Source organism: Liolophura sinensis, chromosome 2 (assembly GCF_032854445.1).
Source record: "Liolophura sinensis isolate JHLJ2023 chromosome 2, CUHK_Ljap_v2, whole genome shotgun sequence".
Taxonomy (NCBI): domain Eukaryota; kingdom Metazoa; phylum Mollusca; class Polyplacophora; order Chitonida; family Chitonidae; genus Liolophura; species Liolophura sinensis.
Window position 1 is genome coordinate 26,745,319 of NC_088296.1, and position 15,853 is coordinate 26,761,171.

Here is a 15,853-nt window from a genome sequence, read left to right on the forward strand (position 1 = left end):
ATGTTACGATGGTGTCCAATCTTGATGACCTTAGACATCTGCTTCAGGAGTCTGACTACACGCCGCATTAACACGATGCGAACTCGCTATCTCAGTGTGACACAAAATCGTGGTGGTTATACCAGATTATAACATTATCTGGTCGTACAGATAGTCAAAATTATCTTCAGTCTGTTTGTAAAATTTTCAAACTCCGAGTGACAATGCATTTGCGCATGCTCATTGGAGCACATCTGTATCTACAGGGTAATCAATGCCACAGTGTATGACTGGATTACTGAGATGCTGCACGTGCAAAATTTCACAACGATCGGACAAATATCTTGGTAAATGTCAAACATTGTTTTGAGGGGGAACTTTGGTGCACTGTTTATTTGCATGGGGCTATGGCTAGCTGAAACTAGATTTGCGGCGCTGGGTAATGCTGGGTAATGTCACTGTAGGCCGCTGGGTAACATGGTGGCTAACTCTCGCAGAGGTCAATCTACCAAATCAAACACATTCAGCAGATTTCGTGCACTTCTTTAATCTGAAACTTAACGGAGACGGAAACATAAATATGATGATCAGATTTCAGAGCATGAAAACATTTTTACAAATATGGCCTTGAATATTTTTCGATTTTTTCTTTCAGGAGTAAAGGGTATCTAAAAATATTTTTGCATGTTGGGCATTTGGGACCACCTCTTGGTATATGTCGTCTTTGCGGAATAATGTCCTAAATAAGGATATGATGCGTGTACAATAGTTTTATATGAATGTAAATTTATTGTTTATATCCAATCAAATGCATTTAACCTGGATTATGGTGATATTTATGAATACATTGGAAATACAAATACGATTAAAATCCAGGTTGAACACGCTTTTTATCTGAAAGAACCAAATTCTGGTGCCAATAATACTGATGAAACATGTGTTACGTGTACATCCTCATTTATAGCTGTAGTACTCAAAGACAATATACATGTGTTACGTGTATATCCTCATTTATAGCTGTAGTACTCAAAGACAATATACATGTGTTACGTGTATATCCTCATTTATAGCTGTAGTACTCAAAGACAATATACATGTGTTACGTGTATATCCTCATTTATAGCTGTAGTACTCAAAGACAATAAACATGTGTTACGTGTATATCCTCATTTATAGCTGTAGTACTCAAAGACAATATACATGTGTTACGTGTATATCCTCATTTATAGCTGTAGTACTCAAAGACAATATACATGTATACCAAGAGGTAGTCCCCAGTATCTACCGTACAAAAACTATTTTCAGGTGTCTATCTCTTTGAAGAAAAATTGAAAATCATATTGAATACCATATTCACTCACAAGCTTCTTGCACTCGGTTATATGAGCTTTATGTACTTTTTATTTTTCCCCACCTATGACATTGCCTCGAGTATTGGGAGGGCATAGGCTCGGTCTGCCACAAGTATGCGCAGCGTCAGACCAACTGCAATAACCCGGAAAGCGCTGTTATCTGTGAAGCATACAAAGAAATATTGTTCCTGAGAAGTGCCATGACAATTGGTCAATGTTTTAGAGCCCATTGGCTTGGGAAACTTTCTGATATTGTCTCTTCTAGAGTATCAGCTGACCCCCGCCGCTTCCCATTGTTGTAGTTCTTTATCCTCTGGCCTGAATGGGATTGCAGCAAACACACTGATGGACTTTGTCTCGCCATTTTGGCCAAATATTTCTGAACTACGGAGGACTATTATGGCCAAATTATTCGGTAAGTAACAAAAATACATATTTTACCATTTTCCCACAAATAGACACGCCCCTACTTTTTGTGTTTTAAAATCCTGCGATTGGACTTTCCGTGAAAATGGTAAATATTTATGCAAAATATGTATCAGGTACAAGGAATAGCGATGAGGAAGGTGAGGGAAAAGGTGAGTGGGGTGGTGGTGGGGGTGGGGGATGGGGGTGAGTGTTTTAGCATCGTTCTCCTGTGTAAACATTGTACTATGAACACGTAATAATCCTTGTATTTATAGTAATGAGGATCTATATCTTTTCTTTTCCTTCCAGTGGTTGTGTTCGGTTTGATATCAATCGGTTTGTCTTTTATGGTAATGGCGTACGGCGGCCCAATCACTCAGGTAAGTGACGGCAGATTTAGTGGAGTTTACAAAGCCAGTTGGCCGCAAGAAAAGTCCTATTCGTGAAAAAGTTCATTCGTTATTTTACAAAGGCCGCTAGTTTACTCCATCCTTAAAACTAACCGCAGTTTTATCAGTGCAAAATTCGGTCATCTTCTGCTAGACACCAATCATGGATATATTCATTTATTTGATTGGTGTTTTTCGCCATACTTAAGAATAAGACAGAAATGAAATAAATATATTATAACTACATAAATCAGAGACATGCACGAAAAACAGCTTTGATTTTAGAAAGAAAGCACTTGATCAAGATTCCCTGTTTCCACACATATAGCCTCTATGTGACACGACATTGAGACAAATATAACTACTCTATGAAACCCAGCGTTACTCGTTCTGTTCTTCGTTTCATCCAGATGTAAATGAATGTTCATAGGATCTGTTCATTGTTCACGAATACATGTCTTGTTTCAGATCTGTAGTTGTCTGTTGGGGTCACCAAGGGGTGCCATCATTCCTCACAGAATGTTCATGACTACACGTCTTGTTACAGATCTGTAGTTGTCTGTTGGGGTCACCAAGGGGTCCCATCATGGGCTTATTCCTCACAGAATGTTCATGAATACACGTCTTGTTTCAGATCTGTAGTTGTCTGTTGGGGTCACCAAGAGGTCCCATCGTGGGCTTGTTCCTCACAGAATGTTCATGATTACACGTCTTGTTTCAGATCTGTAGATGTCTGTTGGGGTCACCACTAGGTCCCATCATGGGCTTATTCCTCACAGAGTGTTCATGACTACACGCCTTGTTACAGATCTGTAGTTGTCTGTTGGGGTCACTAAGGGGTCCCTAAGGGGTCCCATCATTCCTCACAGAATGTTCATGAGTACACGTCTTGTTACAGATCTGTAGTTGTCTGTTGGGGTTACCACGAGGTGGCATTATGAGGTTATCCCTCACAGAATGTTCATGAATACATGTCTTGTTACAGATCTGAGGTTGTCTATTGGAGTCACCAAGGGGTCCCATCATGGAATTATTCCTCACTGAAGGTTCATGACTACACGTCTTGTTACAGATCTGTAGTTGTCTGTTGGGGTCATTAAGGGGCCCCATCATGGAATTATTCCTCACTGAAGGTTCATGACTACACGTCTTGTTACAGATCTGTAGTTGTCTGTTGGGGTCATTAAGGGGTCCCATCATGGAATTATTCCTCACAGAAGGTTCATGAGTACACGTCTTGTTACAGATCTGTAGTTGTCTGTTGGGGTCACCACGAGGTGGCATTATGAGGTTATCCCTCACAGAATGTTCATGACTACATGTCTTGTTTCAGATCTGTAGTTGTCTGTTGGGGTCACCAAGGGGTCCCATTATGGAATTATTCCTCACTGAAGGTTCATGACTACACCTCTTGTTTCAGATCTGTAGTTGTCTGTTGGGGTCATTAAGGGGTCCCATCATGGAATTATTCCTCACAGAAGGTTCATGACTACACGTCTTGTTACAGATCTGTAGTTGTCTGTTGGGGTCCCATCATGGGCTTATTCCACACAGAATGTTCATGAGTACACGTCTTGTTTCAGATCTGTAGTTGTCTGTTGGGGTCACCAAGGGGTCCCATCATGGGCTTATTCCACACAGAATGTTCATGAGTACACGTTTTGTTTCAGATCTGTAGTTGTCTGTTGGGGTCACTAGGAGGTCCCATCATGGGCTTGTTTCTCACGGGAGCTTTCATTCCCTGGGCCCATTCAAAGGTTTGTAAATTGTGTAATAGTGAATTAACCATGCGCCAGAAAGACATTTATCTCTGAACTAGAAAAAGCCCGACGAGCGTTGTTTCCTGTCCAATTTGTAATGCGTCATCAGTAAGAGCCTCATGGACTACGCTCATATCATCAGTGGGAATACTTCACCATGTTTCACTTACTGCCGCTGCTAAACATAAGCTCATTCTTCGTTACAGGCCAACTTGAGAAATTCCCCGCGACTTGAAATTTACGATATGCGTTAACCTATGAAACCTAAGAATGCACACACCGGCTGTTGTAAGAATAGTGTTTACCTTGATATTCCTTACCAAGTCGCTGATCGCTGATGCTCTGAGGGCATATTTTTTACCGTAAATTACCAAATTCATGATATCAGAACGTAATGTAATGAGCGGTAGTTTATCAGCCATGTGTCTCATACAGGCGAGCTCTTTGCTGACCTTGTTAGCAATTCCAAATCTTCTTTCGTATTAACGATCTGCATTTAATTGTCCAGGGTGTTCTGGTGGGAGGTCTGTGCGGTGTGGGCATGTGTGTGTGGATAACCCTCGGGGCTCAATTGACCGGTATTAAGACCCCTTATCTACACCTGGAGGGCACGGACGCCTGCCCCACGAACGTCACTCAGTCACTTCTCACAAATAGTACTGTTGTTAGCCCCTTTAAAACACCGGAATCATGGTAAGTACCATCAACTTCCGAAACAAGTACTTGCTGGGTTCTTCTCGTCTTATCACAGGTTAACGGTTACTCTCTTACTCTGTAACTGATGTGTATGATGAGAGCAATGTTTGCTTTTTTTGTAACGTTTTTAGTGTGGGATTAGAACGGATGTACGCAATGTCCTTCACGTGTTACTCTCGTACTGATGTGTATGATGTGAGCAATATTTTTCTATGTTACGTTTTCAGTGTTAGATACCAGCGAATGTAGACCTCCGCCGGGTCCTTCGATCATGTCTCACTCTCTGCTGCGTTTTTGTGATGTGAACAATGTTTTCTTTGCAACGTTTTCAGTGTGTGATTAGGGCAGATGTACGCCATGTCCGTCATGTGCTACTCTCTGGCTGATGAGTATGATGTGAGCATGTTTGTTTTTCTCTGTAACGTTTTCAGTGTGGGGTTAGGGTGGGTGTACGCCATGTCCTTCACGTGTTACCTTCTCACTGATGTGTATGATGAGAGAAGTGTTTGTTTTCTCTGTAACGTTTTCAGTGTGGGATTAGGGTGGGTGTACGTTATGTCCTTCACGTGTTACCTTTTTACTGATGTGTATGATGTGAGCAATGTTTGTTTTCTCTGTAACGTTTTCAGTGTGGGATTAGGGTGGGTGTACGCCATGTCCTTCACGTGTTACCTTTTTACTGATGTGTATGATGTGAGCAATGTTTGTTTTCTCTGTAACGTTTTCAGTGTGTGATTAGGGTGGGTGTACGCCATGTCCTTCACGTGTTACCTTTTTACTGATGTGTATGATGTGAGCAGTGTTTGTTTTCTCTGTAACGTTTTCAGTGTGGGATTAGGGTGGGTGTACGCCATGTCCTTCACGTGTTACCTTCTTACTGATGTGTATGATGAGAGAAATGTTTGTTTTCTCTGTAACGTTTTCAGTGTGGGATAAGGGATGGTGTACGCCATGTCCTTCACGTGTTACCTTTTTACTGATGTGTATGATGTGAGCAATGTTTGTTTTCTCTGTAACGTTTTCAGTGTGGGATTAGGGTGGGTGTACGCCATGTCCTTCACGTGTTACCTTCTTACTGATGTGTATGATGAGAGAAATGTTTGTTTTCTCTGTAACGTTTTCAGTGTGGGATAAGGGATGGTGTACGCCATGTCCTTCACGTGTTACCTTCTTACTGATGTGTATGATGTGAGAAATGTTTGTTTTCTCTGTAACGTTTTAGTGTGGGATTAGGGTGGGGGTACGCCATGTCCTTCACGTGTTATTCTCTTACTGATGTGTATGATGAGAGAAATGTTTGTTTTCTTTGTAACGTTTTAGTGTGGGATTAGGGAGGGTGCACGCCATGTCCTTCACGTGTTACCTTCTTACTGATGTGTATGATGAGAGAAATGTTTGTTTTTTCTGTAACGTTTTAGTGTGGGATTAGGGAGGGTGTACGCCATGTCCTTCACGTGTTACCTTCTTACTGATGTGTATGATGTCAGGAATGTTTGTCTTCTCTGTAACGTTTTAGTGTGGGATTAGGGTGGGTCTTTGCCACATCCTTTCACGTGTTATTCTCTGGCTGATGTGTATGATGTGAGCAATGTTTGTTTTTTCTGTAACGTTTTCAGTGTGGGATTAGAACGGATGTATGCCCTCTCTTTCACGTCTTACTCTCTGGCTGGCCTTTTGGTCACAGTGATAGTCTCCACGATCACCAGTGCCATTACCGGTCAGTATCTTACAATTATGATGTATCGTTTTGACTGATTTATTTAAAATTTTTGCCGCTGGCTGCGAGTATGAGGTGGCGTGTTTGAATCCAGCTCTAGTCGCTATGGGCGCAGCTTTAAGTTTTGTTAGGTGTCTGGTGATGGCAAATATCTCAATTTCAACGTACACGAAGCCAGTAAGACCAATTTGGCTATCGTTCTCCGATAAATCTAACTCTCTAAATATGTTGTCGTTTTTTTCAGGCGCGGTGCGGCATGTTCGGCGTCTTCAGTTACATGTGTTATCTGAACTAGTAGGATACCCGATAAAATGAGCGCTCCGGTAGATAATCTCTACTTGCAACCCACACACAAATATTTTTGATCATATGTACTTAGCAGAGAACCATAGTGAGCTTGTTATAGGCCTGTTTAAAAATACACTCTTTGTACTGTGTCATTTTCCTTTTCCAGGTTTTTCTAATCCAAGGGACGTAAATCCCCTCTACATGTCACATATTATACGTGGGTTTTTCTTCACCAAAGACGAGATCGAGTCGGCTGCTTTAGGGAAAAGCGGCCTTGACCCTGAACTTTTGGAACAAAACGTGAGTGAACGAAGCCCATTAGGATAAACATTCCTTCGTCCATGCTGTTACATGAACATGCATATTTAATGGGAAACTCAGTTGGACATCAGAGTACAGGCCTCGAGATCACGAAGCAATCTTACACTTATAAGCCAAAATTTTAGATCACTTTAAAATTGTTACTCCTTACGTGGCAAGGTCAAAATATTGCTTGACAACATAAATTCTTACTGTACAACAAGTTTTAGCTAAAATGACAGAAAGAAACATAGCAAATTTGATGACTGAAATTTTGACTCTAATCTAAGCTTGATTCGTGACCCAGGAGCAATCTCTAGAAGCTCGCGCCACCTGGTGGAGAAATATACCAAACTCGTAGGTGGAAATTGTGAACTGCATCATGGGAAATCTAATATAAACGTCTCCTACAGGAACTGGCCATAACTCGAAACCGAAAATCACTATTATTTATTTGTTGATTAATTTTATTGATTGGTGTTTTTTTTATTCGATTGGTGTTTTACGCCGTACTCAAGAATATTTCACTTATGTGACGGCGGCCAGCATTATGGTGGGAGGAAACCCACGACCATCCGCACGCTCCTGGCAGACGTTCCCACGTGCGGCTGGAGAGGAAACCAGTATGACTTGGACTTGAAATCACTTATAAACATTATTAAAAGTCCATTACCTGAAGTATGCAGCTTCCCTATAGCTAGACTCCATAGCACTGTACACATCTTACGTCATCTCTAGAAGCTCCCGCCACCTGGTGGAGAAATATACCAAACTCTTGGAAGGAAATTGTGAACTGCATGATGGGAAATCATATATAAACGTCACCTACAAGAACTGGCAACAGTTCGAAAATCCGTATTTAAAAACGACAATGCAGTTAAGAACCCATTGTCTATTGTTTACACTTCCAAGCAACTCTAAAACAATTACTTTCAACGCCATTGTTGTTATTTTACAAAACATTCCGTTGTCTTAATTTTTTATATCTATTTTAACACGTTCGGAACATTTTTCCAACTGTGCATTGGCCGTTTCTCAAACGCTTGGCTTCATTTAACTCAGTGAAAACAAAATGTTAAAAAAGTGTTGGAAGATATTTGAGAAACAGGTTTTATTGGTGTATTTACGCTAGTTTCATTTTGTAATCTTTCTTCCCTTTACAATAACGGCTGGCTGAAGCCTTATACAGATGTATTTAACGTTTCAAGGGAGCTATCTCTAACAGCTATGCATTCTCCCTTCCGGACCATGTTGGTTCGCCAAATGCACAATTAGGTCTACGTTAGCATTCTGCCCAGTGCACAATCAGATCTGCACAATCTGTCGAATGCAGAATACAAGTAATACTACATTATTCCGACAAATACACAAACAGTACTACATTATTTCGACAAATACACAAACAGTACTACATTGTTCCGACAAATACACAAACAGTACTACATTATTCCGACAAATACACAAACAGTGCTACATTATTCCGACAAATACACAAGTACAATGTACAACTAGATTATCAACACACAAGTATTATACAACTTCAATCCGACAAATACACAAACAGTACTACATTATTCTGCCAATTACACAAGTACAATGTACGACTAGATTATCAACACAGAAGTATTGTACAACTTCAATCCGTCAAATACACAAGAAGTATTACATTATTCTGCCAATTACACAAGTACATATGTCACATATTATTCTGCCAAATACACTACGTGTCGGGAATTTTGTGACATATCCTGTACACACTGATTTTGAGTGCAGTTCTGTGTTATACAGATACTCGCACATGTATCCGTCATTTGATATTGGTTTTATTTTAACAGCCCATGAAGGACTTGACGAATGCGACTGAAGGGGAAGACGAAGACCGCTCAGTGATTTACAAACCCGCCAGAGAAACCGAGGCAAATCAGCGGCGCCCTCTGGTGGCAGTCCAGACGGACAGCTCGTTCAATAAAAACATGTGATAGGGGATTAACTGGCTGTGGATAGGTGAAAGAGGATAGGAGTGATTCTGTTTACGTGTAACAGAGGATTATAGTTATTACGGATTATACATTCTGAGATGCTTGTTTTTGTATCACTTTTATTTTATTAGGATACAAGAAAAACGAAATTTCCTGGGTTTTTTTTAAGAATCGTCAGCTCGCGAAAATATTGAGATGGAAAATCAATCTGAATGTTTTGGTGTAAAATACCCCTACAAGTCGGATCTAACGTGGACAGGTGTGTATGGTTAGGTGACAGTCAACACGAACGCTCTGTGCACGTAAAAATAGCCTTAGAGTTGATTAACAACTGGACACGAGTGTCTCCGATTTAAAGGCGGAGAAAACATAAATCACTTAAAGTTCAGATCAAATTATGCAAAAAGTTAGTTGTAAATACGGTCCTTTTATTTTATTTCCCGATAAAAAAGACACTTAAAAATAATTTCTGTATGGTGGGTATTTGAGACCACCTCTTGGTACATATCGCTTGTGACATGTATCACATCTTTGATTAAAACATAATTAAGACAATGTATACCAAATTATCATCCCAAATACCCACCATACAAAAATGTTTTCATATACCCTTTTCTCCTGAAAGACCATATCTGCATATAAGACCGGAGATCCTTTCATTCAGATTTTGGTAGCACTAACTGTTTCTTCTCATTTAAACGACCTTTATGCAGCTTTAGTAGGCCTGCGGAGCCCACAGTTTGGAAAAGGGTTAGGCAGCTTTAGTATGCCTGCGGGGCCCACAGTTTGGAAAAGGGTTAGGCAGCTTTAGTAGGCCTGCGGGGCCCACAGTTTGGAAAAGGGTTAGGCAGCTTTAGTAGGCCTGCGGAGCCCACAGTTTGGAAAAGAAAACAAGTGGAAAAATACACGTCATTATGGTCCGTTATAACTTCAGGGTTCTGCATGTGGATTCAAGTACAATTGTTTAGAAACGACAAAGGTTGGCTATAAAAGGCTTTGTTCCATAAACTTTTATTTTCTCTGATAAAAGGGGCACCCATAAATCTGACTTCCGTCATACTGACAGGATTTTGACTTTGCTCTGTTTGGAGGTATTCTTCCTTTTTTATACAATTTGATGTAAAAATTATTGTTCCGGATTTATCTTAGAAGTGCTAAAAATGGGGAAACCGAGACGTTTGAAAGTTATAATCTCCTCGTTATCGTCACAGTTTTTGTCTCACCACGGGTCATATCACGCAGGTAAAAAACCTTGTATATGTGGTTAAAGTAAAAAAGAGCTAAACTATAAAATAAGGCTCATCATATAGACATCTAAAAGCTAAGCGTAAAAATACTTTCATTTATTTTTATTTAGATTTTTTGAAAGAGTGTTGAAAGGCAATCACGTATTTGAGAACTATGGTGGGCTTTGCGAGCCATACTGACGGTACCTAGCAACACTGACGTCATATCACCATATTTTCATGATGTTCACCAGAGGAAAGGAATTGCTGGGAACATTATTTCAGCAATCATTTACTCATAGCTAAAAAGAGTTATTTCCACATTCAGTGTCGTGATTGGAACTGGATAAAGTTCTTATCACGTCAGAGTTCCTAACCACTGGTTCATACAGCCCAGCATGGAATGCAAATGATCGAGCGCCTTTAACTCTTTTCACAAAAATCTGAGAAAAATGAAAATAAACGAAAGTATATTTATGCATAGTTTTATGTGGTCTATTTAGTAATGCCTACTTCGATTTCTGATGTCTTTCCCTGTAATCAGCAGTCAGTCGAGGAGGCCGCAGCATGTACATGCACTGGTGTGGGCTTCTGACGACTGCAACTACAACGATAAAGCCAAATCCCTCACTAAGGATAACAAATATAGTTCTTTATTCGAGCTTTTATACATATGAATGCCAGCGCCACTGCCCGTGCCTTGAAATCTGGTCGACATCGAACAGCTGTAATCCAGTAAAATCGATTGATATTTGTGTTTGTATTCCCTGGATATACGTATCCCGGCACCATGACGATTCGGGAATAATCCCTGGATATACGTATCCCGGCACCATGACGATTCGGGAGTAATCCCTGGATATACGTATCCCGGCACCATGACGATTCGGGAATAATCCCTGGATATACGTATCCCGGCACCATGACGATTCGGGAATAATCCCTGGATATACGTATCCCGGCACCATGACGATTCGGGAATAATCCCTGGATATACGTATCCCGGCACCATGACGATTCGGGAATAATCCCTGGATATACGTATCCCGGCACCATGACGATTCGGGAATAATCCCTGGATATACGTATCCCGGCACCATGACGATTCGGGAATAATCCCTGGATATACGTATCCCGGCACCATGACGATTCGGGAATAATCTGGGTTAACCAGTTTACCCACAATTCCGCCACCACAAAGGCAGGAATGGACTGAACTGTACATCAGACTGGAGAGGTTTCACATTGTCCACCAGGCATCGTGTTAAGGCTGAACTGTACATCAGACTGGAGAGGTTTCGCATTGTCCACCAGGCATCGTGTTAAGGCTGAACTGTACATCAGACTGGAGAGGTTTCGCATTGTCCGCCAGGCATCATGTTAAGGCTGAACTGTACGTCAGACTGGAGAGGTTTCACATTGTCCACCAGGCATCGTGTTAAGGCTGACCTGTACATCAGACTGGAGAGGTTTCGCATTGTCCACCAGGCATCGTGTTAAGGCTGAACTGTACATCAGACTGGAGAGGTTTCACATTGTCCACCAGGCATCGTGTTAAGGCTGAACTGTACATCAGACTAAAGAGGTTTCACATTGTCCACCAGGCATCGTGTTAAGGCTGAACTGTACATCAGACTGGAGAGGTTTCACATTGTCCACCAGGCATCGTGTTAAGGCTGAACTGTACATCAGACTGGAGAGGTTTCCCATTGTCCACCAGGCATCGTGTTAAGGCTGAACTGTACATCAGACTGGAGAGGTTTCGCATTGTCCGCCAGGCATCATGTTAAGACTGAACTGTACATCAGACTGGAGAGGTTTCGCATTGTCCGCCAGGTATCATGTTAAGGCTGAACTGTACATCAGACTGGAGAGGTTTCACATTGCCCACCAGGGATCATTTTAAGGCTGAACTGTACATCAGACTGGAGAGGTTTCGCATTGTCCGCCAGACATCATGTTAAGGGGTGCATCCAAGTGCACTTTATTAACACTGGATAGGCCCAGGACAGGACAGAAATCTACGAGCGTGATGAAGAGTCGAGGGACCATATACCTGACTGAATAAAAAACTACTGACGATTTTGTTTGATTAATTCTAGACCAGTTTACCTAATTTTGCTTAAGCCATGGTGCTAGGGACGTATAGTTTGCTCTATTTAAGCATTTATATTAACAGAATAAAACTTTAACTGAGGTAAATTGACAAAAGGCCGTATTCTTAAAAATAAAAATACGGTAGACCTGAAAAACGTCTGACACTAGTTTACATTATCCATTGCAACGAATGATTCTGGGGAATTTGAAACAAAGGACGAAGTCAGATCTGCTGTTTATCTCTCCTTCAGCACTTCACTTTGCCTTCTATATACAATGTTAATACAATGTTAACTATGCATGTAAAATTTCATCGAAATTGCAATAAACAAAATGAAGTTTGTACATGCGTGCTTGCAGTTTTATTATGCTTGTGGGGAAGGGGGAGGTGGGGTCGCTGTGAGCTGAAGTCCAGCTCACGCTGACTTTCTCTCAGGGAAGATCTGTCATCAACCTGCGGATAGTCGGGCTCTACCCGGTTTCTTCTGACCGTAATGCTGGACGCCGTCGTATAATAGAAATATTCTTGAGTACGGCGTAAAACAACAGTCAAATGAATAAATTCTTGTGTTTTGGCGTCCATGCTTGAACTAAGTGTACCAATTTTCCAGACATTTAGCTTCTAAGTGAATGACAGAAGTTGAATTCATTCCCAGAGGTGTTTTCCAGCAGTGCTCTATAAATCTTAAAGCAATCAACGCTTGTTAACTTTTTTGTTAAAAAAGTGATGGTGCACCGTCATTGGTGCACTATCACGAGAGTATTCCATACTGTTATTGGGGCACTGTCACCGCAGTATTCCTTACTGTCACTTGTGCATTACCACCACAGTATTCCATACTATCATTGGTGCACTATCACCGGAGTATTCCTTACTGTCACTTGTGCATTACCACCACAGTATTCCATACCACCATTGGTGCACTATCACCGGAGTATTCCTTACCGTCACTGGTGCATTATCACCGGAGTATTCCATGCCCTTATTGGTGCACTATCACCACGGTATTCCATACCATCCATGGTGCACTATCACTAGAGTATTTCATACCGTCTGTGGTACACTATCACGGCAGTATTCCATACCGTCCTTGGTGCACTATCACGGCAGTATTCCATACCGTCCTTGGTGCACTATCACCGGAGTATTCCATACCGTCCGTGGTGCACTATCACTGGAGTATTCCATACCGTCCGTGGTGCACTATCACCGGAGTATTCCATACCGTCCGTGGTGCACTATCACCAGAGTATTCCATACCGTTATAGGTGCTCTATCACCGCGGTATTCCATATCATTATTGGTGCACCATCACCGCAGTATTCAATACCGTTAATGGTGCACCATCACCGCAGTAATCCATACTGTAATTGGTGCACTATCACCGCAGTAATCCATACTGTAATTGATGCACTATCACACCAGTATTCCATACCGCTATTGGTGCATTATCATTGGAGTATTATCACCGGAGTATTCCATACCATCCTTGGTGCGCCATCACCGGAGTATTCCTTACCGTCCTTGGTGCATTATCACCACAGTATTCCATACCGTCCGTGGTACACTATCACTAGAGTGTTCCATACCGTCCTTGGTGCACTATCACGGCAGTAATCCATACTGTAATTGGTGCACTATCACACCAGTATTCCATACCGTTATTGGTGCATTATCATTGGAGTATTATCACCGGAGTATTCCATACCGTCGTTGGTGCACTATCACCGGAGTATTCCATACCGTCCGTGGTGCACTATCACCGGAGTATTCCATACCGTTATTGGTGCACTATCACCACAGTGTTCCACACAGTTATTGGTGCACCACGACCGGAGTCGACGGTACTGAAGCAATGTTCCTCAACTGACAGTACTAAAGCGATGTTCCTCAACTGACAGTACTGAAGCGATGTTCCTCAACTGACGGTACTGAAGCAATGTTCCTCAACTGACAGTACTGAAGCGATGTTCCTCAACTGACAGTACTGAAGCGATGTTCCTCAACTGACAGTACTGAAGCGATGTTCCTCAACTGACAGTACTGAAGCGATGTTCCTCAACTGACAGTACTGAAGCGATGTTCCTCAACTGACAGTACTGAAGCGATGTTCCTCAACTGACAGTACTGAAGCGATGTTCCTCAACTGACAGTACTGAAGTGATCTCCGCTTAGGGACACCAGTACTGCAGTGATCTCCCTTAGCTGACAGTACTGAAGTGATCACCCTCAACCGACAGTATTGAAGTGGCATCCCCAAACTGACGGTATTGAAGCGGCATCCCCAAACTGACGGTACTGAAGCGGCATCCCCAAACTGACGGTACTGAAGTGGTGTCCCCAAACTGACGACACTGAAGTGGTGTCCCAAAACTGACCGTACTTAAGTGGTGTCCCCAAACTGACGGTACTGAAGTGGTATCCACAAACTGACGGTACTGAAGGGAAACTCTAGAGTAACAGTATATGTAAATGCGTATAATGTTACTCAAGTATGACTGGCCGCCGTCGTATAAATGAAATATTCTTGTGTATGGCGTCAAATAAATAAATCCTATAACATTATACTGTACATGTGGTTCACGTAGTTTACATTCAACCATATAACATTCTCAAGAAAATAAAACTTACTACTGTTTTAGGTGATTCACCAACAAGTTTAGTAAAATGGATCAGTGGAGGATATCTAAACGTTCCTCTGTTTTATGAGCACAGCATTATTTTGTCGTGACGTGTTTCAGTCCTCTGTTTTATGAGCACAGCATCATTTTGTCGTGACGTGTTTCAGTTGTTTATAGAATGTAATGTTGAATCAGAAACCAGATTAACCTTTTCATCAGCTATTATTTTTTAGAATATCATGTACTGTTGTTCACTTTACAAATTTGTGCCTGTATTGTTCCACAAATAGAACAGAAGGTGGTCACTATAACATTTATTTTCAAGTACAATTATAATTATTTGGTTGATTATTTTTCTACTCACCCATCATTTTCAGTCAAGCATGATTTTTTTATAGTCTTGTAGATTTTATTTCCCAGAAATCTGAGCTATAGGACAGGTCAGTACTGTTTATGGGTATGTCTGAGGATGTTTTTGTTCAAAACCAGTTTTCAATTGATGTCTTCTTTTTAATAGAATTTTAAAGGTTTATGAAAAGTTTTCTACAAAGAAATGGTCATATAAATTTCTTTCACAATCGTCATAGAATTAAAAAAAAGTATTAGAGAATGTTTTGTGTAGAATTGGATAGAGTTATTTCATATAAAACAACCATCATATTTATAAAGAAATGATTTTATATTCGCCAATGTCGTGATTTCCAACAGTGGGATCAGCATACGACAATCAGGGTGTAATGTGTATACGGTCTCCAGTCTAGAAGACTCCATATTTCATTGAAAAAATTCTGAAACCAAGAGACAAAAAGTATGTTCAATTGACACCACTGTGTAATGAAATCAAACATAAAAAGTGTTTAGGTTCTATGAATAAATAAATTTTACCTATCGGTTAAAGGGGGAATTTGGCTCCAGTACAAGTGCTCTTCAACGAACGAAACCCAAGTGATCATAAGGCCCGAGCAGCCATTTAAGGAACCTTCAGAGGATGGCGAAGTCAACGGTAGTAGCTAGCTGTCAATGTAACTCTATGAGAGCCT

At 41.1% G+C, this 15,853-nt stretch overlaps 1 protein-coding gene across 1 annotated transcript in view; it reads left to right on the forward strand.

The window, feature by feature from the left end:
* The window catches only part of LOC135462626 (sodium-dependent multivitamin transporter-like), a 33,201-nt gene extending 23,894 nt beyond the window's left edge, over positions 1 to 9,307 (forward strand). The window contains exons 10-16 of the mRNA XM_064739849.1: positions 1,634 to 1,746; positions 2,049 to 2,119; positions 3,799 to 3,885; positions 4,397 to 4,581; positions 6,201 to 6,301; positions 6,756 to 6,889; positions 8,725 to 9,307. Of these exons, the coding sequence (XP_064595919.1) occupies positions 1,634 to 1,746; positions 2,049 to 2,119; positions 3,799 to 3,885; positions 4,397 to 4,581; positions 6,201 to 6,301; positions 6,756 to 6,889; positions 8,725 to 8,868 (835 nt within the window). The 3' untranslated portion in view covers positions 8,869 to 9,307. The remainder of the gene's footprint in view (positions 1 to 1,633; positions 1,747 to 2,048; positions 2,120 to 3,798; positions 3,886 to 4,396; positions 4,582 to 6,200; positions 6,302 to 6,755; positions 6,890 to 8,724) is intronic.
* Positions 9,308 to 15,853: the final 6,546 nt, after the last annotated feature.